Source organism: Lontra canadensis, unplaced genomic scaffold (genome assembly GCF_010015895.1).
Source record: "Lontra canadensis isolate GAN:19392208 unplaced genomic scaffold, GSC_riverotter_1.0 scaffold1, whole genome shotgun sequence".
Taxonomy (NCBI): Eukaryota; Metazoa; Chordata; class Mammalia; order Carnivora; family Mustelidae; genus Lontra; species Lontra canadensis.
In genome coordinates, this window is record NW_022630995.1 from 66,278,732 (window position 1) to 66,300,735 (window position 22,004).

General features: G+C 44.0%; 1 protein-coding gene across 1 annotated transcript in view; it reads left to right on the forward strand.

Moving 5' to 3' along the window:
* The first annotated feature begins 385 nt into the window (after positions 1-385).
* Positions 386-22,004, forward strand: part of POLN (DNA polymerase nu) — a 139,380-nt gene continuing 117,761 nt past the window's right edge. Inside the window, exons 1-4 of the mRNA XM_032856283.1 lie at positions 386-1,868; positions 12,447-12,526; positions 14,997-15,497; positions 17,342-17,535. Of these exons, the coding sequence (XP_032712174.1) occupies positions 1,706-1,868; positions 12,447-12,526; positions 14,997-15,497; positions 17,342-17,535 (938 nt within the window). The 5' untranslated portion in view covers positions 386-1,705. The remainder of the gene's footprint in view (positions 1,869-12,446; positions 12,527-14,996; positions 15,498-17,341; positions 17,536-22,004) is intronic.

The window sequence follows — 22,004 nt, forward strand, 5'->3', positions numbered from 1 at the left end:
TACCAGTGCCTTCTATGAATTGAACATTTGCTTGGTGGCATTGAGTTCTGGTAACTTTCTACTTACAGGGAAAGAATATTATTATATAATGTAAATATTTCTTAATAGAATTAGTTTTCTCTCTCCTTTACTATTTTTTTAGAAATGGGAATTTTCTACTGTTAAATATTTTAAACCTTTGTAGAACTTAGAATCAGCATTGTTAAACCTGTGGACCGTAATATATGGAATAGCCAAGTCCCTCGTATTTGGTTATAAAGTAAAACTCAGCCACTCAAACTGTAATTCCTGTAGTTCCCTGCTGTAGACTTTGAGACTCTCTGCTCCTGTTTGTGCCCTGTGTCCTGTGCCCCCAGGACCCAGCTACTAAAATGAACAATGATCATTGTTCATTTTAGTAGCTGGGTCCTGGGGGCTCAGAATTTCTACAGGACAGATCTTAATGGTACTTGGAGTTCCATGTGACTTACACATTTTGGAAATACCGTATAAGTGGTTTCTCGGAGGATGTATAATGCTATTTTAATCAGTTTCTCTGGAGTGAAAATACTTAAGTCTTAGATTGTATTAGTTGGGATACAAATATATTATTTGGACAAATAGAAATTATTTTGAGTAGTATGAAATCATTTGAAGTAGCTTATTTATCCATTATAACATCGAATGCTTCTTGAGTGCTTGATTTATATGTGGCCTGTGATACATACAACACAAAATTTATAGAGGAACAAGAAGCTAGAGTATTACCTTCAACAATATTCCTAAAAAAAAAAAAAAAAGAATATTCCTGCTCCAGAATATATTGCCTTTTTAATATGGAATGCCAGTCTAAAAGCTATGCATTTTAGGTGGTATTTGTGGAATTCTTTAATTATACCCATCGGAACATGGGTACACTTAGGTGACAGATAAGTCTTGATAATTTTTATAATCTGTTGAACAAAAATATCTTGCCAATTATAGTATTTTTACATTATTGAAAAATTTATATTTATTAAATAGATCTAAATATGCATGAAAAATTTATAACAAATGTTGTCTAAGATTTTGGTATTAGCTCCTCATGGGCGACTTGTTCCTTTTTAAATTTTTTTCCTATTCTAGAGTGGAATAGAGAATTTATTTCAAATTTTTCTTTTCTCCAGTAATGTGGAAAAATATGTCACCTGGTTTCCTGGCTCATGAAAGCAAATTCTGTTCAGATTTGTGCCAGATAGGATAGATGTATGACCAGCTACTTGATGGTTTGTACTGTCTCTTCCAGACCTTTACTGGCCCAGCCCAGGGGCCAGTAGAACTGAGCAGTATGCACAAGATGATGTCAGGTTGTGTGTCTATCAGATAAATTACCCAAGTCCATTAAATATTTTTATTTAATTAAATTTGATTAAAAATTAAAATAATTTTTCTGTAATTAGATTTGTATATTTGAAGATTATAACAGCCATTGGCTTCAGACCTCAGGAAGTAACATGAATAGGTTGCTTGCTTCAAAATTGTTTGACTAGAAAATGTATTCTTTGTTCCCTGTTTACCAGGATATTCCAGGTGAGCCTCTGTCTTGCTCCATTCTTACTTTTGTATCATTGATTATGGAGGCAACTGCTACCTATTTTCCATGGTCATTATTAGAGTAATTTGTATGAATGCCTCTGGCTGTAATGTGCTGCTTACTTTGAAGTCTCAAAGTTAACATGTGGATGTTATGTTTATCTTATGTTTAGGATTTATGAAAATGGAAAATTATGAGGCATTTGTAGGCTTTGATCTCTGTGAGATACCACTCTCCAGTGTTGCACAGAAGATCATGTCTGCTATGCATTCAGGTGATTTAGTGGAGTCTCAGAATTGGAGAGAGAATGAAAAGAGTGAGTAATTTTTCTAATCATCTTTCTATCTTTTGTTACCTTGAATGTTAATTATTAAGATTTGAAAAGGAAACAGCAGACTTGTTCTCAGGAACCTTCTATTGTGTAGGGAGGTTTTTGCTGCAGACAAATGGAGCCTGGGTCTTGGTTTATTCTCATTCCATTATGACTGAGCATCTCACTAGAGTGCACATTCTCTCTGCCCTTACTGCTTTAAAATGGAAACACTGTCTTCCTTATCCCAGACATTTCTGTCAGACATTTCCTGAGAATCCGAGTCAGCTGTTTCAGTAACCTCAGAAGAGCTAGTCTCTTTCACAGTGCCCCTGCTTCGGCCTTAGCTCTCGGGTCATTGGACACACGTGGACATTGTACTTCCTTGCTGTGTGTGGCGGATGGGAGAAGGGGGTTTGACTGTATGTCTGTCTTACGCTGCCCGAGAGCTATGAGCTCTCAGGTGTGTGTGTTTATGATGTGATGTCACATAGCAGTGGCGTGGGCGCACAAGTGTGACTGAGACTTTCGGAACACCAGTTCTTTGTTTTACTTGCAAAGCAGTTTGTTGTTGCTTGTGTCTTAATATTTAAGTCTGGGCCAATAATTTGTCGTTTCTTTTCTGCGTAGTGAGTTATATGTGAGATATAATTGAGTGATTGTGACAAAGTCATTGAGAGCGTTGACAAATAGTGCAAAAGCTATGTAAGTGTAGTTTCTTGATTAAGATATAGTAGCACCGAACATTGCGGTCTCTTCGTATTCAGGCATCTGTTGCTCATGAGCCTCATAATAGAAGGTCATTGGTAAATGAACTGCTAGGAAGTTTTGGGTATGGACCACATACCTAGCAGTTGATAATGTTTTGGGGGATGGGGATGTGGGTAGTAAAGAAGATAAATATTTAAACATCGAAGAGTTTTTTCCTTTATTCTGTATTCTTTCTAAAATAGCAGTGGGCACTTGACAGAGGTGGAAATGTACTTCCCTTTAAAAACTGATAGGAATAAAAAAGAAGTAGTGATAGGAATAATGAAATGCCTCTGGTAGCTTCAGTGTGAGTCTCACTTGAGAAAGATTTAGGGCCGTTAGCCCATCTTGTGAACTCTCTTGTGATGCTCTTCAAATACCCTATAAAATTGTGTAGTTTTCACAAATTTATTGAGAGGTAATGGGAAAAGATACTATTTTTCTTTTAAGTGTTACTGCATTTGGAAAAATCGCATACATTTCACAAAGATTCTGTATTGTCTATTGCTGAACAACACTGTTACTACAAACTTAGTGATATAAAAGAAGGCATATTTGTTATCTCCCAGTTTCTGTGGGTCAGGAGCCTGGGCATAACTTGGCTTCATCCTCTGCTGGGCTAGAATGCGGACATATCCGCAAGAGCTCAGGTCTCATCTGAAGCTCAAGTGGAGGTCATTTGCTTCCAGTTCACAAGGTTGTTGGCAGATTCAGTTCCTTATAGGCTCCTGGGCTGAGAGCCTCTGTTCTCCCCAGCTCTTCATTGTAACCCACCCTCCATTCCTTTCCACGTTGTTCTCCTGAGGCTCAGCTTTACTGACAGCAGCTTGCTTTTTCTCTGGCGAGACTGACATCACAGTCTTCTGCGATGTGATTGTGAACTTCCTGTCACAGGTGCTGTACTCTCTGGGTGTTGAGTAAGCCAGGAAGTCCCACCTGCACTCAAGGGTGTGAGTACTAGGGGGCAGGGGTCGTGGGACCACCCTGGAATCCATCTGCTACAGACTTCTCACCAGTTTTAGTTCTTACTTCATGTGGATTTGGTTAAGTTGGGCTGCTGGTGGGTTGTTGATGCATGATGCTGGACCTGAGATCTAGTTGCTTCTTGGACTCTAGTCACAGGTTGAGCTGTAATTGTGTCACACCCTTATCTCTTTTTAAATTTAATTTAACTCTATTTATTTGAAAGAGAGACAGAGATAGTGACAGAGATAGCGAGAGAGCACGAGCAGGGAGGAGCTGGAGGAACAGGCTCCGCCCTGAGCAGGGAGCCCAACATGGGTACCATTCCAGGGCTTCGGGGACCATGACCTGAGCTGAAGGCAGATGCTCAGCCCACTGAGCCACCCAGGCACCCCGACCCTTACCTCTTAAAAGGAGAATACTGTAAATCCGCATTTCATTTCTAAAGCCCATTTTGTACTAAATAAATATAAAAATCGAACTCCTAAATCAATGAGAGTAACTACAGATATTTGTTATTACAAACAAGTAAAACCAAACATTAGTGTTATATGTCACTTTAGGGTTTACGTGTCTTACGTGCTGGGCTGAGGGATGTCAAGATGCACACCCAGTAAGGGTTGGACTGTGTATGTCTTCTTGCTGCAAGATTGATTTTTTTTTTTTTTAAGATTTCATTTATTTGTTTGTCAGAGAGAGAGGCAGGCAGAGCGGCAGCAGAGGCAGAGGGAGAAGCAGGCTCCCTGCCGAGCAAGGAGCCCGACTCGGGACTCTATCTCAGGACGCTGGGACCACAACCCGAGCTGAAGGCAGCTGCCCAACCGACTGAGCCCCCCAGGTGTCCCAGAGTGATCTTTATTTAAAAACCCTCTGCTATGGGGCACCTGGGTGGCTCAGTCATTAAGCATCTGCTTTCAACTCGGGTCATGATCCCCGGGTCCTGGGATCTGACCCCATGGTGGGCTCCCTGCTTGGCGGGAAGCCTGCTTCTCCCTCCGCTTGTGTTCCCTCTCTCGCTGTTTCTCTGTCAAATAAATAAAATCTTTTATGAATACATACATACTTATCTATTCTTTGCTGTGAAAACACAAAATATGCAAAAACTTAAACTATAGTTTAACGAATGAAGATAAAGAGGATTTCCATGTCCTTGCATCCAGAACCTCGAAGTTTCTTTCTCTGTGAGAACTCCCTCCCTGCTCAAGGTAGGCATCGTCCTGACCTGTGGCCATCTCTTCCACTTCCTGACCACGGGCATTTTATGTTGCTCAAGAGTACTTCTGGGGCAGAGATTACTTGTACTCCATGCCAGTGTTTGTCCTGCCCTTCAGACTACATGCTCTGTCTCCTTGCCATCGGGTGTGACCCGCGTGCCTGTTAGTGGGATGTGTGCTCAGGTGGTGTGTGTCATGTCCAGGGCAGGACTCTGTCCTGCTCTCCAGTAGGAACCCTTCTTTTGAACTCTGCACTTGAAGCCGTGTCCTGGAGGATTGCACAACGTGTCGGAAGCACCCCAGTCCTGGAGAGGCTGCATGAAGCATGTCTAGCCAGCTGAGAATACTCCCCTCTGAACATGAAAGAGAAATAAACTTTGTTCTTCCAACTGTTGTCCTGTTGGGTCTTTTGTGACTGTGGTTTAGCTTTGTACTTCAATCCATGCACCTTTAAACTACATTGAAAAGTGGGTTCATCTCACTTAAATTTTTGTTGTCATTTGATGGGTTAGTAATGCTGTTGAAAGCTTTTGGTAATTATGTGGGAGGAGGAGTTTGCAGGGCGGCCCAGGGTTACCAGCTGACCCGCGGCCATGTCCAGCGCTATATGGAGGAGTCATCACGTGTTATTAGAAGATGTCTCTGCTTTGTCTGAGTAGCTATAGAAATCAAATAATGTTTTCTGGTACAATTGTTTTTTATTTTAATAGCTTAGATGTGAATTTGGTTTTCCAGTAAAAAAAAAATACACATATATATGTGTGTGTGCGTATGTGTATGTATATTTATATACATGTGTTTATGATATGTACATATGTGTGTGTGTGTGTATTTTTTTAAGATTTTATTTACTTATTTGACAGAGATCGCAAGTAGCCAGAGAGTCAGGCAGAGAGAGAGGGGGAAGCAGGCTCTCTGCTCAGCAGGGATGCTGAGGCAGATGGGAGGCTTGATCCCAGTACCCTGAGATCATGACCTGAGCTGAAAGCAGCAGCTTAATCCACTGAGCCGCCCAGGTGCCCCATGTGTGTGTGTATATTTTTACAGACATTACAAAGTAATATAGTTTGAGACCCCAAAGGAAAATATTCATGAAAATCCAGTTCATTAATGTGAAGGTTGTCTTTATCCCACCATCCAATAGAAATCCTTGAGATTTCAAGGACAGATAACATAAAATTAAATTACTGAACAGATCTGTCTCGATTATGTTCATTATAGTCAAGAGTATAATGGATAAACATGTTGTATTATTTTTATTTCTATTAAATAAACATAAAATCCTTATGTCCAGTCACTTAGCAAGCCCCGCCAGGTGTTGGATTTCAATCCCTACTGCCCTCGTACAAGCCTGCCTTCCTCCTCACTCGGATTTTGGTAGTGGCTTCCTCATTGCTGTTCACCTTCATTATTGCCCCTTGTCTTGTCCTCATGCCTTTGCTAGAACTAGCTCAGCTCTGTCCCTGCCCTCTGCAGAATTCACCTACAGAAACATCCCATGTACTCAGATCCCTGCTTGCCCTGTTCAGTCTTTTTTTTTTTTCCCCCAGTCTTCTGCCCCACCACCTCCCTCTCTTACTCTATACCCCATTCAGATTTGGCTGCAACCTCCAAACATGACATTTTCCAGTATCATCCTCTACTTACCCTTTTCTTTCTCTTTAATTCAGTTGAGTGGTGAGAGCAGCATTTTACAAGGTCCTGCTCAAAATACTTTTTGTGGGGTACCTGGGTGGCTCAGATTAAGTGTGTGCCTTTGGCTCAGGTCGTAATCTCAGGGTCTTGGAATAGAGTGCCATGTTGGGCTCCTGGCTCAGCGGGGAGCCTGCTTCTCCCTCTCCCTGCCCACCCTGTTCCTGCTCTCTCTCAACATTTTTTTTAAAGACTTATTTGAGAGAGAAAGCATGAGTGGAGGGAAGGGCAGAGGGAGAGGAAGCAGACCCTCCCATCCCCTGCTGAGTGTTGGACTGAATATGGGGCTCCATCTCAGGACCTGAGCCTAAATCAAGAGTTGGGTGCCCCGCCGACTGAGTCACCCAGGCCTGTTGCTCAGAACACTGCCACCAGTATGCCTTTTTAATGTGAACTGCACTGGGTTTGCCTGCAGCTCCAGTGAGTACCCTGTGAGATGGACGGCTTGTTTGGGTGGCCCTCTAACTGCTGGTGTGCTTCCAGCTGTGAGGCGGGCTGAGCTGTTCTCTACTTGAATGCTGCCACAGCTGGACTCACCCGTGGATTCTTCTCATGGATGTGTAAGAGCTTTCTACACACAACACATATTGAAGGACTTTTTTTTTTTTTTTTTAAAGATTTTATTTATTTGATGGAAAGAAAGCATAAGCAGTAAGAGCAGCAGAGGCAGAGGGAGACGCAGTCTCCAGGAGCCTGATCCAGGACTTGATCCCAGGACCCCAGGATCACGACCTGAGCCGAAAGCAGATGCTTAACCAATTGAGCCACCTGGGGGCCCCTTGAGGGACTTCTTTTATATATGTTGTAAATATTTTTCTCCATATTTTGGGAGGGTTCTTTTTTTTTTTTTTTTTTGGTAATACTTAGGAAATTCTTTTTTTTTTTTTTTAAAGATTTTTATTTATTTGATAGATCACAAGCAGGCAGAGAGGCAGGCAGAGAGAGGAGGAAGCAGGCTCCCTGCTGAGCAGAGAGAGCCTGATGCGGGGCTCGATCCCAAGACTCCGAGATCATGACCTGAGCCGAAGGCAGCGGCTTAACCCACTGAGCCACCCAGGCGCCCCAGGAAATTCTTTTGAACAAAACCAAAATAATCCCACATTTAAAAAATATTTTCTTAAATGCTTATACACACAGGCAAGTAGTGAAAGGATTCATCTGCACATTGTTTTCTTAGTTTGGACTTTTGCTGTGTTTGTTGAACCCTCCCCTTGTTACTAACCCAAGCTAATAAACTTAGTTGGTCCCTTTTATGTTTTTGTCCATTTCTTTCTGTGACTACTTCTAGCTTGCATATGTAGCTGTGCTGTGCCACCCAGACCCCTCTCCGCCTACAGTGGGGTTGACTGAGGTCTTCTTGCAACGGTACAGTACGGGAGCATCCCCTTCACTCAGTCCTTCCATCCCCCCATCAACTTCCTGTGGGCGAAGCTCAGTCTCGTTCCCGGGAACCTGATCTGCTACTGTTGGTGCCAGGAGTGGTCTGAGCACATGCAGTGTTGTGGTGTTTGACTGGCACCGATGACCATCACAGGTGGTAGGCAGACTAGCACTGGCAGCAGTGCAGTTGCAACTTTGGGGATGGATGGTGTGGCAGACAATGGTATTGGTGGCTGTGGCTAGGAATAATAAATCCTTAGGAAAAAGACAAGGGTTGAGAGTGATTAGCGGTTAAAGGCTAAATGTGGTATCGGGGCTTCCCTGGGAGTCTACAAAGAGACCACTCACAGCCACAGACCAGTCCTTGGTCCTGAGACTTGGAGAGCTCTAGAAAAGGTTGGCTTCTCAGCCCAGGCAGGTGTGCTACCTCAAGGTCAGGGCCTTGATCAGGAAGAGGGACCAGACCCTGAGATCTGGCATGGGGACATGTGGATCGGCATGTTCAAATCCTGAATCCCAGATGCCTCTGGGGCATGCAGAAGTGTCTACTCCTCTGTTAAGGCAGTGTCTCATTTTCCCACCATTGCTGAATATTGTACGGATGCTTGTTGTAGAAGGAGGAATTTTTGCCTCCTTCTCTCCTGGCCATTAAGTCAGCAGCCTAGTCAAGAAGGGCCAGTTGGGCCTGTTGAAGCCCATGAGACATGCGCCAGTCAGGTGAAACAAACCGTAGGGTAATTTGAACAGAGAAAGGTACAGCATGTTAGCTAGTAAGGGGATTAGCTACCAAGGAGTAAAGAACTATACACAGTAAAGCAGACAGAGCAGCTCCGTGAGGTAGAGAGTTGAAGGAATAAACAGTGGGAATGACTTGCATGTCATGCACTAGCCTGTCACCTGCTGTCCCAGTACAAGCACCTGGGGCTCTCGAGTGGCCATGGGGTGGGGTGGAGGCCTCGCCTGCACCCAACCACTTGCGCTCGCACTTACCAGGGCTGATCTAGTTACTGCCTCTGCTGAGTGTCCAACCTTCCAACAACAGACCAAACACCATAGTAATAGCATCCTTTGAGGAAACTGTCACTTGGTGGCAAGTTGATGACACTGAACCTCTTGTCCCCCTAAGGGTGCATTGACCCATTCCAGGCATGGCTTTCCCTTTCCCGTTTGCAGGGCTCAGCCCTGTGATCCAAGGCTCAGAGCCTTTGATCCACTGACAGTCCCACAAGCATTGCATTGGACGTGGGCACCCACTACACAGTAAGGGAGCTGCAGTGGGCACGTGACTGGGACCCAAGGGTTCCTTCAGCCACACACCCAGCAACACCACCCTGATGGAGGAACCTGTAGTAGGTGCAGCGTGGAGGAGTTCCCTCCAGAGGGTGGTGTCCCCAGTATGTGTAATTAAGGGGCCTACAAACCAAAAGGGGGATGTGGAAGTGGTCCGGCTTATCATCACTTCCAGGGCTCCAGTCAATACATCTGTCTCTCCCCCAATACCTCTGGGTTCTGCAGAATGAGGCTTACTGTCAGAGGGGAAGTCCCCCGGGGCTACAGGAAGAATACCATTTAATTTGAAGCTGCAGCTGCTGCCTTGTCCTTTTAATAGTCTTAGGCCAAGAGACTGGCCGGCAGGTTGTGTGATCTGCACCCTGCTTGGGGTGCGTCCTGGTTATCAGAAGTCAGGGTTGCTGTTACATGATGGTGCAGGAGAGCATGCACTTGGTCACCTCTGTCCTCTGTCCAAATCTCATGGCCAGTGCAGTGACCATGGTGGCCAGGAGCTTACACCTCTCAGGGATGAGAGGTTTGGGTAACTCCATCGGTCGGGTAAGCCACCTAGACCAGCAGAGGTGCTAAGCCAGGTTGAGGGGATTCTAGAATGTGCATTAGAGCAGGGACACGAATCTCCTTTATAGCTTTGAGACTAGCTGCTGTGACCAGGGAACGCAGGTCATCCCATTAACCTTCCCTTTAAAAGTTTCCCCCAGCCAGAGGCCCACCAGAATCCTGAAGGAGCTGCTTTCAGAAACGTATCTGCCTCAAGTGGCTGGGAGCGGTGCGGTACAGCAGAGGACGGCATTGAGCACTGTGGATGCCCAGGCTCCCGCACTAGCACTAAGCCATTCGTCACCCCACCAGCTGGGAGTGTCTGCCTGTCTGTCTGCTCACAACACAGCCTCTCTGGGTGGCTGTCTCAGCTGCACACTCCTTTCCCAGGGGCAACCGACACAATGACTGCTTGGTGCTGGCTTATAAAGTCCCGCCCCCTTGACCCACTGGGGGATAACTACAGGCCACCCAGGTCACAAGCAGGCCTCTGAAGTGACGCCCGGTCCTCCTGTCATGCTCTTGTACACGTTGATCCTGAGAGCACTCCCCAATAACCTTTCCAAATGCAAACCACTTCAGAGTCAGCCTCCTGGGGACCAGGCCTGTGCCACTGTGTGTGTATAACATACATAAAAAATGGGGAGATTCGGTCATGGGTTGCAAAAATGAGATATTTTCACAGATTCTGCATCTACAAGGCAGCCAATAAAGCTCTAAGTCATTCTTTTCAGTGGCTGTGTGCTTCATGGTGTAGATGTTACATAATTTATTCATCACCTTCTCTCTTGATTGGTATCTACTTTGCTTTCAGTCCTTTGCCATAAACCAATACACTGCCATAGATGTATTGGTTTAGAACTATTTACTGTTGCATGTGTTTCTATGAAACAGCCAATAGTGAGGTTGTTTGGTTAGATGATTTATATACTTCATACCTCTGTTTTTATTGAGATTACACACACACACACGCACACATACATACGTACATTCTACACACAAAACACATGTTCTGAGTTTGTAACTCTACATTTCACAAACCGAACACCCCTGTAACCTTCACGCAGATCAAGAAACAGAACATTAGTAGCAACCTGGAAGCCTGTCTTTGCCCCCTTTAGGGCAGTCCTCTTGCCAACTCTCACAAATGATGCCTGTTTTTAATTTCAATAGGTATTGACAGTTTGCTTTCCACAAAGATTCTAGCTATTCACATTTTTACCAGCAATGCCTGAAACTACATTTTCCGTCCATTTCTGGTTGGTTCCCTGACCACTAGTGAGTTTGAGTATTATATCATGTTTGTTTCTTGGATTTGCTAATTTGTGTACTGCTTCTTCCTATCTTATGCTAATTTTTAAAATTGAATTGTCTTTTTTTTTTTTTTTTGCCAGTGTTTAAGGACTCTCTGTAAAACACAGATATCATCCCTTTATCATGTTTCTTCCAAACAGTTTTCCCAGTGTGTTCTGCTCTTTAGAAGCAGTGCTGCTATCCCTATTTATTAATCTGTTGTTTTCTACTGGATTGAGATGCCATCTTTGTTCTGTAGTAGAGTCTCATAAAGCCTTGGGTCAGTTTCTGCCTTGTCTATTCTGTTCTAGAAATCTTTTGACTCTTCCTATTTGAATACAACATGAATTTGATTGCAGGGGCTAAAGAGTATGTTCTGATAATCCAGCAAGGCGAGCCTTTTATTGGTTTTTAACTTACCTTTCGTGTCTGTTTTCAAATATTTAATATTTCATATGCACTTTGACATTTTTTTCAATTGAAAGAGCTCTGTAGGGTCTCTAATTGGAATTGCATTAAATTTGATTTTGGAAGAATTGGACATTTTGTGCCCATTTGGATGCTATGTCTTTCCATTTGTAGAGATCTAGTTTTATGCCACTTTATGAGATTTTAACTTTTCATCGAGTGCCTCATGCCTTTTTGTTAAATTTATCCTACGTTCTTTCTTTTCTTTTTTTTTTTTTTAGATTTTTATTTATTTATTTGACAGAGATCACAAGTAGGCTGAGAGGCAGGCAGAGAGAGAGGCAGGCAGGGAGAGAGGAAGGGAAGCAGGCTCCCCGCTGAGCAGAGAGCCCGATGCCAGGCTCCATCCCCGGGATCATGATCTGAGCCGAAGGCAGAGGCTTAACCCACTGAGCCACCCAGGCGCCCCTATCCTACGTTCTTTCTATTGCAAAGATTCCCGCTGTTTGCATTCCTTGGTTGTTATTGTTGCTGTAAAGGGAACATAAATCACAGTGCTAAGAGCACGAACACCTGAGTCATGTTGCCTGGGGTTGAATGTGGTTCCATCACTTACTGTTCAGCCCAGGCTTATTAATATTAAAACAAAATTTAAAAGAGAAGTTTGTATTAATGATGCTTTACTGAACCTCTAATTGTTCCATTGCAATATTATTCATTATAGGAATTTCCTCAAACCTTTAATACTTTCAAGGTTTCCACAAAATGTTGAACTTGGGTTTTCAGACTCCAGTATTCAGTGGAAATACCAAGTAATAATTCTAATAAATGTGTCATGATTATGTGGTTCTGTCTCCAGATAATTTGAAGGTATGTTACATAAATATTTATTGCAATGGTAGTATACATTTTGGGTCTGAATTTTATTTCACTGTTTTACGTAAGTAAATAATGAGTAAGTGACATGGTTGTAGAGGCCACTTTCAATGTTTAGCTAATTATATGACTTAGATTCAATGTTTCTTTAATGCACGTTTCCTTTTTGTGTTTTTAGAAGCTGCAGAAGTGGTAAACAGTTCCTGTAATGAGTATAGAGTACTTCTTGAAAAGGAGAACCAATCACTGGAAAAAAGGGTAAATCATTGTAAATTTGATTAATTCTAAATAACGTTCACTCGTTCAACACATGCTTATTAAGTGTCTAATGTATGCTAGGCACTGTGGCTACCATGCTTCAGAAAATCAAGAATGGAGTTCTTCTCCAGGAGCTCACAGTTGAACTTGCTGGATGGGGGAGGGAAAGACACAAAAGTGCCATGACCCCTCAGGATGGTGCATTGGGTGCCATGGTAGGGGTCAGTCCCAGGACAGTAGGAGAGACCACTCACCCAGTTTTTGTGCTCTTTTTTTTTTTTCCTGGGTGGGAGGGGGGAACGTAGTCTGGGAATCCTCCTGAAGTGTGAAAATTCTGCCTGAGTCGGCATCTACAGGATGATCAGGAGCCCCACCTTTAGAGAGTGGGAGGGGACTTGGCAGAAATGTTTAGGTTAGGAAGAAAGCTGGGGCTGTGGGACAGCTGAAATGCAGAGAAGTTTCAGAAGGAAATGGACACAACTCTCCATGGGTGAGCTGTGTAGTGTGGGCCTGAGGGGAGGGGAAAGAAGAGGTCATCTCACCAGAGACCTTGTACGGGAGACACAGTGGCCAAGAGAATAGGTTCTGGGGCAAAAACTGCTTGTGTTCAAAGCCTTGCCTAGCTCAGTCTGACTGAAACTCCCTGTGGTAAAGTGGGGATGGCAGGATCCACCTCGGGGTTGACAGGATCATGGTTTGCCCTGAAGCTGGGGGAGAGGCCAGCGAGATTTTTCTCTCCGTGCTGCTCTGGCGTGGCCCTCCCATCACCGGCTTACCATCGTTTTGCTGCTTTTCTCACAAAAGAATTTCAAAAAGCGCATATACCTCATGACATATATTTTTTAAAGATTTTGTTTATTTGACACAGATTGAGAGAGCACAAGCAAGGGGAGGGGCAGGCAGAGGAAGAGGGAGAAGAAGACTCCCAGCTGGGCAGGGAGTCTGGTGCAGAGCTCGATCTCAGGACCCTGCGATCATGACCTGAGCCAAAGGCAGACGCCTAACAAAGAGCCATCCAGGTGCCCCACCTCATGACATTTTTAAGTTGATATTTAAAATATTCAGAACAAGTTTAAAATGTTTCACAGTATATAATTCCTGGTGTATTGACAGCATTGACATTTAAAAATGATTACATTGTCATTAAAATAAAACCACTAGAAAATACTGTACTCTGGTAGCTTAATACCCACAAGCATCCCTTTAAAAACAACATGAGCAAGATATTCTTCAGCAATCTAGATTTTTGTATTTCCTTTTTGCTCTTCAAACTCCTTTTCTTGTATCCTCTTCTGCAGAATTATTAACATAATATAACTTTATGCTTCGAAGTCTTTTCTTGAAACCATGTAATATTTCTCTGTAATTAAAACAGGAGTATAAACTTAAATTTTCTGTGACCATATGCCAAATACTGAAACATTTTCCTCTGAAATTATTTTTAAAGTTCTATTAATATACATTTGTTTAGGGTGCCTGGGTGGCTCAGTGGGTTAGGCCGCTGCCTTCGGCTCAGGGTCCTGGGATCGAGTCCCGCATCGGGCTCTCTGCTCAGCGGGAGCCTGCTTCCCTCTCTCTCTCTGCCTGCCTCTCTGCCTACTTGTGATCTCTCTGTGTCAAATAAATAAATAAAATCTTTAAAAATATATATATATATATATATACATTTGTTTAAAACAAATACAACACAAATCTGAAAAATAAGCTCTTAATACACATTTTATTCTAAATGAATACAGTAATGAGATGGGTAGAGATTCTTTTTTTTACCCTCGGTTTGTGAATTTTATGAATGAATATTGCACAGTACTAGATCAAGACAGGAAGGGGATTGCTGTTGAGCTATAGTTTTAAAAATGTTAGTAAACAGAGGAACATATTATCAAATAGTTGTGGTGATTTCATTTGTTTTGTAAGTGACCTTTACCTGGAAGTTGTAAATTACTCGTCTTGAGCGTTGGGCACATCTGAGACATCCTCCCATCCATGGCACCTATCGTTACGTGCTCCGGGTATGGCTAGAGACTTCTGGGACTCCTGTTTACTCCAGCCCATGGTTCAGATACACACTTCTACCTGGGCTGAGAAAAATTACTGCTCTAGAGCTACTATATCGTTTCCTTAGAAAGTTTGATTACAGATAATGTGAAGCTTGTCCCCACTTTACCTTAGACAAAGCTTACCAGAAATTAGTTTGGTTTGTAGATCTGTCTTTAGAATCTACATTCTAGGAGTGCCTGGGTGGCTCAGTGGGTTAAGCCTCTGCCTTCGGCTTAGGTCATGATCTCAGGGTCCTGGGATCGAGCCCTGCGTCGGGCTCTCTGCTCAGCGGGGAGCCTGCTTCCCCCTCTCTCTCTCTGCCTGCCTCTCTGCCTACTTGTGATCTCTGCCTGTCAAATAAATAAATAAAAATCTTAAAAAAAAAAAAAAGAATCTACATTCTAGTGAAACATTTCATGTTTTTCTACAGAATCTTAATTCCTCTACAAGCCAGGCGTCAGGTGTGTCCATCAAGCTCTGTCTTCCCACCTCCAGTATCAGAATCACAGATCAGCCATCAGCTGACCGAAACCAGAAGAACATCAGCTCATTGGCTCCTCCCAGTTGTTTCATTCCACAGTGTAACCAAGAGGCTTCAGTCCTACAGAAAACAGAGTATAAAAGAAAGCATTTCCTAAAGGAAAATAAAAATAATGAAGAGAAAGAAATGCCCATGAATCTTAAAAGAAAATGTAGTACATGTCATTTTTTAGTGAAAACAAGTAAACATGTGGCATTGGAAGAAGATGCTGATGAGGTTGAAGCCCACTTACACTGTGGGAATGCAAGGGCATGTGGAGACCATTTTTGTGACATTAGGTATTTGGATGATTTGGAGAAAAGCCAGCTGGTTGAGATGCTCAAACAGGCAGTGGCCATGGTCATAACGCTGATGTATGAGGATGGTTCAACCCAGCTAAGAGCTGAGCAGGTTAGTGAACAGTGTTGGGTTTTGTTTGTTTCTTTGGCACCATAAAAAAACCCGGTTTTCTTAGTGTCTGATTTTGATAAGAGAGTTATGAATAAGATTTGAAGCCCCCACCCGCCCAGGGCTGAGTGACTGGTAATGCATAGTTCTCTTCAGATTTTTAAGAAGCTGCCAAAATGTCTTCCAGAGTGGGGATGCCTTTTTAAGCATTCCAGCAGCAACACGCCAAGGTTCCAAGCCCTCCACCTTCTTGCCAATCCTTGTTGTCTGTCTGGTTTTAGCCGTTCTAGTGGGTGTGAAGTGCTATTTCACTGTGGTTTTAAATCGCATTTCCCTAATAACTAATTACCTTGAACATCTTCTCATGTGCTCTGTGGTGAAATGTCTATTCAAATCTTTTGCCCATTTTTAAATTGGGTTATTTGTGTCTTATTTTGGATCTGTAAGCCTTCTTTCTATATTCTGATATGAGTCCCTTGTCAGGTCTGTGATTAGTTCCCCAAATCTGTGGCTTATTTTTTTCAATTTCTTACTCATGTTTTTTGAAACACAAAATTTAAAATCCGATGAATTCCAATTTACTAATTTTTTCTATTGCTTGCACTTTTGTTTTATATTTAAGAATGCTTTCCCTATCCCAGATCTTAAAGATTTACTTTTGTTTTCTTTTTTTAAGATTTTATTTATTTATTTGACAGACAGAGATCACAAGTAGGCAGAGAGGCAAGCAGAGAGAGAGGAGGAAGCAGGCGCCCCGCCGAGCAGAGAGCCCAATGCGGGACTTGATCCCAGGATCCTGGGATCATGACCCCAGCCGAAGACAGAGGCCTTAACCCACCGAGCCACCGAGGCGCCCCTACTTCTGTTTTCTTTTAAGAATTTATGGTTTTCACTCTTCCGTTAAAATCTGTGGCTCGCTTTGAGTTCATTTTTGTGTGTGGTGTGAGATAAGGGGCACAGACCGGCCTCTTGTGTGTTGAAATTTATTTATTTATAATAGAATAGGGGAAAAGATCACATGTGTGCACACGTGTGGGGGTTGGAGCAGAAGGGAAGAGAGAGAGAGAAAAAGAAAGAATCTTAAACAGGCTCCATACCCAGCATGGAGCCTGATGCGGGGCTCAGTCTCACAGCACTGAAACCATTACCTGAGCCGAAGTCAAGAATCAGACACTTAACGGACTAAGCTACCCAGGCACCCCCGGTAATATATTTTTTTTAGAAAAAGATCAATTTTACATGTTCACTGAGAGTGTGTAGAAATACAATTGATGTTGTGTTTTAATCTTGTTTCTTGCAACCTTGCTAAACTCTCATATTGGTTCCAGGAGTTTTTTGTTAATTCCTTTGGGTTTGTTTTATTTTTTTTAGAAAGATCACAAGTAGGCAGAGAGGCAGTCAGAGAGAGAGGGGGAAGCAGGCTCCCCGCTGAGCAGAGAGCCCGATGCGGGGCTCCATCCCAGGACCCTGAAATCATGATCTGAGCCGAAGGCAGAGGATTAACCTACTGAGCCACCCAGGTGCCCCAATTCCTTTGGGTTTTTATGCAGACATTTGTGTCATGTGTAAATAGGGATGATATAGTTCTTCATTTCTGATTTATATGCCTTTTATTTCCTTTTCCCATTGTGTTACACTGGCTAAGGCTTCTGTTATGATGTTGACTAGGGAGGAGACCAGATTTGAAGAGTAAGATCATGGGTTTGGTTTTTGGCCTTGACTGTCATTACGAGAGCTTTTTATTTACAAATTTAATTGTAGACCTTTTCTCTCTGTTTAATTGTAAGACATACATTTCTTGAATAAATACATTGTGTTTAATTTGGAAACTGTATTTGTATTCACAGGCTCTGGTTCCCTCTGTTAAAGGAATTGCAGTGTTACTACAGAGCCGTATAAACGGCAGCGGTCTTCTGGAGGTCTCAGCCTCTGACAGTGTCCTGGGGGAAGGCCTCACACTCCATGAGCAGTATATCTACCTTGAAACAGAGCAGTCTTCCACTGGGGGCCAAGAGCAAGAAGTATATAATCAGTTTGCCAGGTCAGAAATCTCCTCCCACTGCCTTACTTCCTGTGTACATGTCTGCTTCGTTGAGTCCAATTGAAAGTCTCCCAAGCTCGAATTATTTAAAATTTAGAAGTTTTGTATGGGTACGTGAAAATAAAATGGATCTAAATGACAGAAAGCTTTGCACACACTGGCCTGCTTTCCCTCAGAGAGCTTCTGGAATAAAGGGTCTGTCCTTCTGTGGGAGCCCCTTCAGGATTTGAAACATCTCAATGAGAAGTTAGTGAGAAAAGGTTGGTCCCAAGGCCTGAAGATCTGCTGCTGTGACCACAGTCCCAAATGATTTTCCTTATCTCACTGCCTTACAGTGTTAGAAAGTAAATTGTCCTCAGTACCACCTAATTTCATGCTAGTTTCAAAGCTTCATTCTGTGGAAATAGTAAGGATATAGCTCACTTGGACCTGCCCCTTTAGAATGGGACAATTTTTTTAAGATTTTATTTATTTATTTGACTGAGAGAGGGAACACAAGCAGGGGGAGAGGGAGAAGTAGGCTTCCTGTGGAGCAGGGAGCCCAATGTGGGGCTCAATCCCAGGACCCTCGGATCACGACCTGAGCAGAAGGCAGATACTTAACAACTGAGCTACCCAGGAGCCCCTAGAATGGGACAATTTTAGAATGAGCGGGATGTTTGAGCTGCCGCGTTGAGATCCTGAAAAGCCCTGTTGTGGATTCCAGCCACTGCCCTCCTCACAGCTCTTAGCAGGAGTTGTCAGCCTGAAGGGGTTTCTGTCTTGGGTGGGGACATGCACTTCGGGCCTGCCCAGCCCTCCGAGTCCCAGCCCCTTAGCTGCTTAGTGGGAGATCCTCAAAACTGCTGTCCGGAAGAGGTGTTCACGGGGCCTCAGGGCCTCGGGGTGAGAAGATGGGGTCTGGGCCTGGCCCTGTGGTCCTCCTACAGTCTCACTGGGCCATGGGGGAGTTGTAGGCAGTTGCGGCATCACTGTTGTCTCGGTGAGGAGTGCCAGGGGCCAGTGCTGTGGCTGGCCCAACCCTTAGAGTTCTTAGCATCACAGGACACAATTCAGCAAAAACCATCAGGGAACTCTGAGGAACAAGATTCATTACTCACAGGCCCTAGAGGGTACACAGCACACCAGGGGCCACACAGCAAAGTCATAGCTAGAGAAAGAGAGGGTGCAGGCCTGAGGCTTTGCCTTTAGTACAGTGTGAGGATGGGGGTCTGGGGGTTTCAAGGTTTTACTTTTATTGGCTAATAGAAGTCCTAAAAGTGGGAGTTAGGGTTCAGGAAAGGAAAAGCAAGATCAGTCACAGGTCAGGTGTCTAGATGCCCCTGGCCTATCTGGAGGGGGACCTTCACAAGTGGGGGTGGCCTTGTTCCTTGTTTGGGTGTTTTGCCAGTGGCTTGTCATGCAGCAGGCAATATGGATATCTTTTGAAATGAGTGCCTCAACAATCATAAACTTAACATCAGGCACCTGTACTGCAGTAATTTTTGGTGAGAATGGGACAACATATGACTAATAGAGCAGCCTACTTGCAGGAAACCCATAGCCTTATTTTTTTTTTTTTTTTAAGATTTTATTTATCTGACAGAGAGAGATCACAAGTAGGCAGAGAGGCAGGCAGAGAGAGAGAGAGAGAGAGAAGGAAGCAGCTCCCTGCCCAGCAGAGAACACAATGCGGGACTCGATCCCAGGACCCCGAGATCATGACCTGAGCTGAAGGCAGAGGCTTAACCCACTGAGCCACCCAGGCGCCCCACCCATAGCCTTATTTTTACATTGTTCTCTTTTGAAAGAGCAATTAGGCAGGCCTATTCTGTGGAAGACCTCCGTGGGAATAGTCCTAATGTTTGGACGGCCTTTTCTGAATTCTGGATGTATGTATCCCACTCAGTGCTCTTTACTTGGACATCTGACAGTCCTCAACATGTGCAAAACAGAGCTCCTGTCTTCCTGAAACCCACCTCCGACAGCCTTTGTGGTCAAGGTTAATGTCAGCATTTGCTCTCCATGAGCTCAGGCCAATAGTCTTGGCATTTTCTTTAACTTCTCTCTTATTTTCATCCAAGCTCTTAGTATACCCCACTGGCTCTGCCTTCACAGTACAGCTAGCCGCTGACCGCCCTTGCCCTCTGCTACTCCCCACGTGGTGCAGGCCTCCCCTGCTCCCCCTGACACTGAACCAGGCAGGGGCTTCCCAAGGGCCTGCTGCCTCCACCTGCCTCTTGGCCTGTTTTCCACCCGGCTCCCAGAGAGGGTTTGCGCATTAAGTCAGGGCACATACTCCCTACTCAGAGCCCTGCGACAGCTCCCAACGATGCCTGCAGGTCTGCCCATGGCCCTTCCCCAGGCCTGGGAGCTCCTCTTCCCCTGCTCTCACTGCACCCCAGCCTCCTTGCTCTCCCGGAGGGACTTCCTTGTGCCACTCTCCCCCAACCCTGCATTCTGCTCCCAGGGGTCCACAGGGTGTGCTGCCCCATTCCTCTAAATCAAAAACCCCCCAAAAACACAAAAAGCAAACTATGAAAACTTGAGTCTAGAGATAGGATTGTAATGAGCCCTGTATACACAGGCATTCGGGACCAAACAGTTACCAAAGGTTTTTCTGTGCTTCCTTCATCTACCCCTTTTCGAGGAGAGGGGTAGGGAACAGGGATTAGGGAAAATCCCAGACAGTTGTTTTAGCTCCCAGGGCTCAGGAGGCAGCTCTAAAACACCTGGGCTCTTCTTCACCTGGACACAGTGCTGTTCTCAGACTTAGCAAATTTAATACTCAGTCCACATTTCAGGTTACCTGAATGTTTTTAAATGTCCCCCTACACTCGATCTACTGGGATCAGGACCAGCACGGTCACGTGTGCCATTTCTTGTCTCCGACCTCTGACCCCATCTTGCAGGAGGCCCCATGTCCTGGGCTTACCTGTTTTGTGATTGTGGGGTTCCTTGACTTGTTTCCCTTTCCTCCATATGTCTATAGACTAGATCTTCATCCTGCAAGCCCCATTATCCTGCTCCAGCTCTTGTCTCGAGGGCACTTCCCTGGGTGGTACTGCCCACCTCACGCCCCATCTGTGGTGCAGCTGGATGGTCAGATTTAGCAAATAAAAATGTAGGATGCTAAGTTTGCATTCCAGATAAACAATTTTTTAGTATAATTATGTCCCAAGTGTTGGAAGAAACATTCTTACACTATAGGCATACATCTCTAAAAAAATTTCTATATTTTTTCAGATAAAAATTTTATCTACGATTTTTCTGAACGTCACATTTGGCTGGGCGCCCTGCCCTAGATCTGGCTACCTTTTGCGATGAAGTCATGTTGTCCTCACATCTGTGATGTTCTGATGGAGCCGTGGGCTGAATGGTGTCAGCGTGCTCTCTCTGTTGTGAACGTCCCCATGGTGGTCGTTGAAATCGCTTTTTAAGTACTCCCAGAAGATGGTGATTTTTTCTGTGTTTATCATTTCTTCCACATGTATCGGGTAAAATTTTCTGTAGAGAACTTTCCCTCTTCAAGAGGACTTTTGTTCACCTTACCCCTCAAGTCCGCTGTGGTGTTACAGCATGGTCCGCGGGCCTTCCCTGCTCACTGTGCACAGCAGTGCTCCCCCACCCCGCCCTGCGCCCACCGCCCACATCCCCCCTGAGGTGCATGTATGCAAAACGCCGCCCCCGTTGCCAGGGATTTTTATGTCTTGCTCATTCCTGTGTCTCCACAAGCCAAGGACAATTTGTGAAGCGTGTGCTTCACAAATACTTATTCAGTTGTATTTTTGGATTAATGAATATTAAGGTATAACTTTTGTGAGTTCCAAGACAATTATATGAAGACATGGTTTCACATACCATAAAATTGGAAGTAATAATCCCAATTCCATGATAGTATGTTGGAGATTTAAAATGAATTTAAATAGGGCGCCTGGGTGGCTCAGTGGGTTGAAGCCTCTGCCTTCAGCTCAGGTCATGAGCTCAGGGTCCTGGGATCGAGCTCCGCATCTGGCTTTCTGCTCAGCAGGGAGCCTGCTTCCTCCTCTCTCTCTGCCTGCCTCTCTGCCTACTTGTGATCTCTCTGTCAAATAAATAAATAAAATCTTAAAAAAATAATAAAATAAAATGAATTTAAATAAATCACATTTAAATGAAAACACATAACTTTTTTATACAAAATGTATCGAATAGCATTTATTGCAAACCCATGCAAGGTCTTCGTACACACCCGCAGTCTCTTCGTCTTCACATTAACTGTACATGTTGGGTCTTGTTAGTTCCATTTTATAGATGATGGAACTGAGACTCAAGAAATAGCCGTTAGTCAGTCTTGAGCTTTCCGCTCAGGCTTTCTCTTTTAGACTCAAGTCTAGCTTTTTTATATCCTGGCTGCCTTTTTGTTTGCAAACATGACACAATCGACTTCCATAACTGACTTACAAAACACACTGTGTTTCAGCCACTTTGTCTTACAAGATGCTCTTTTT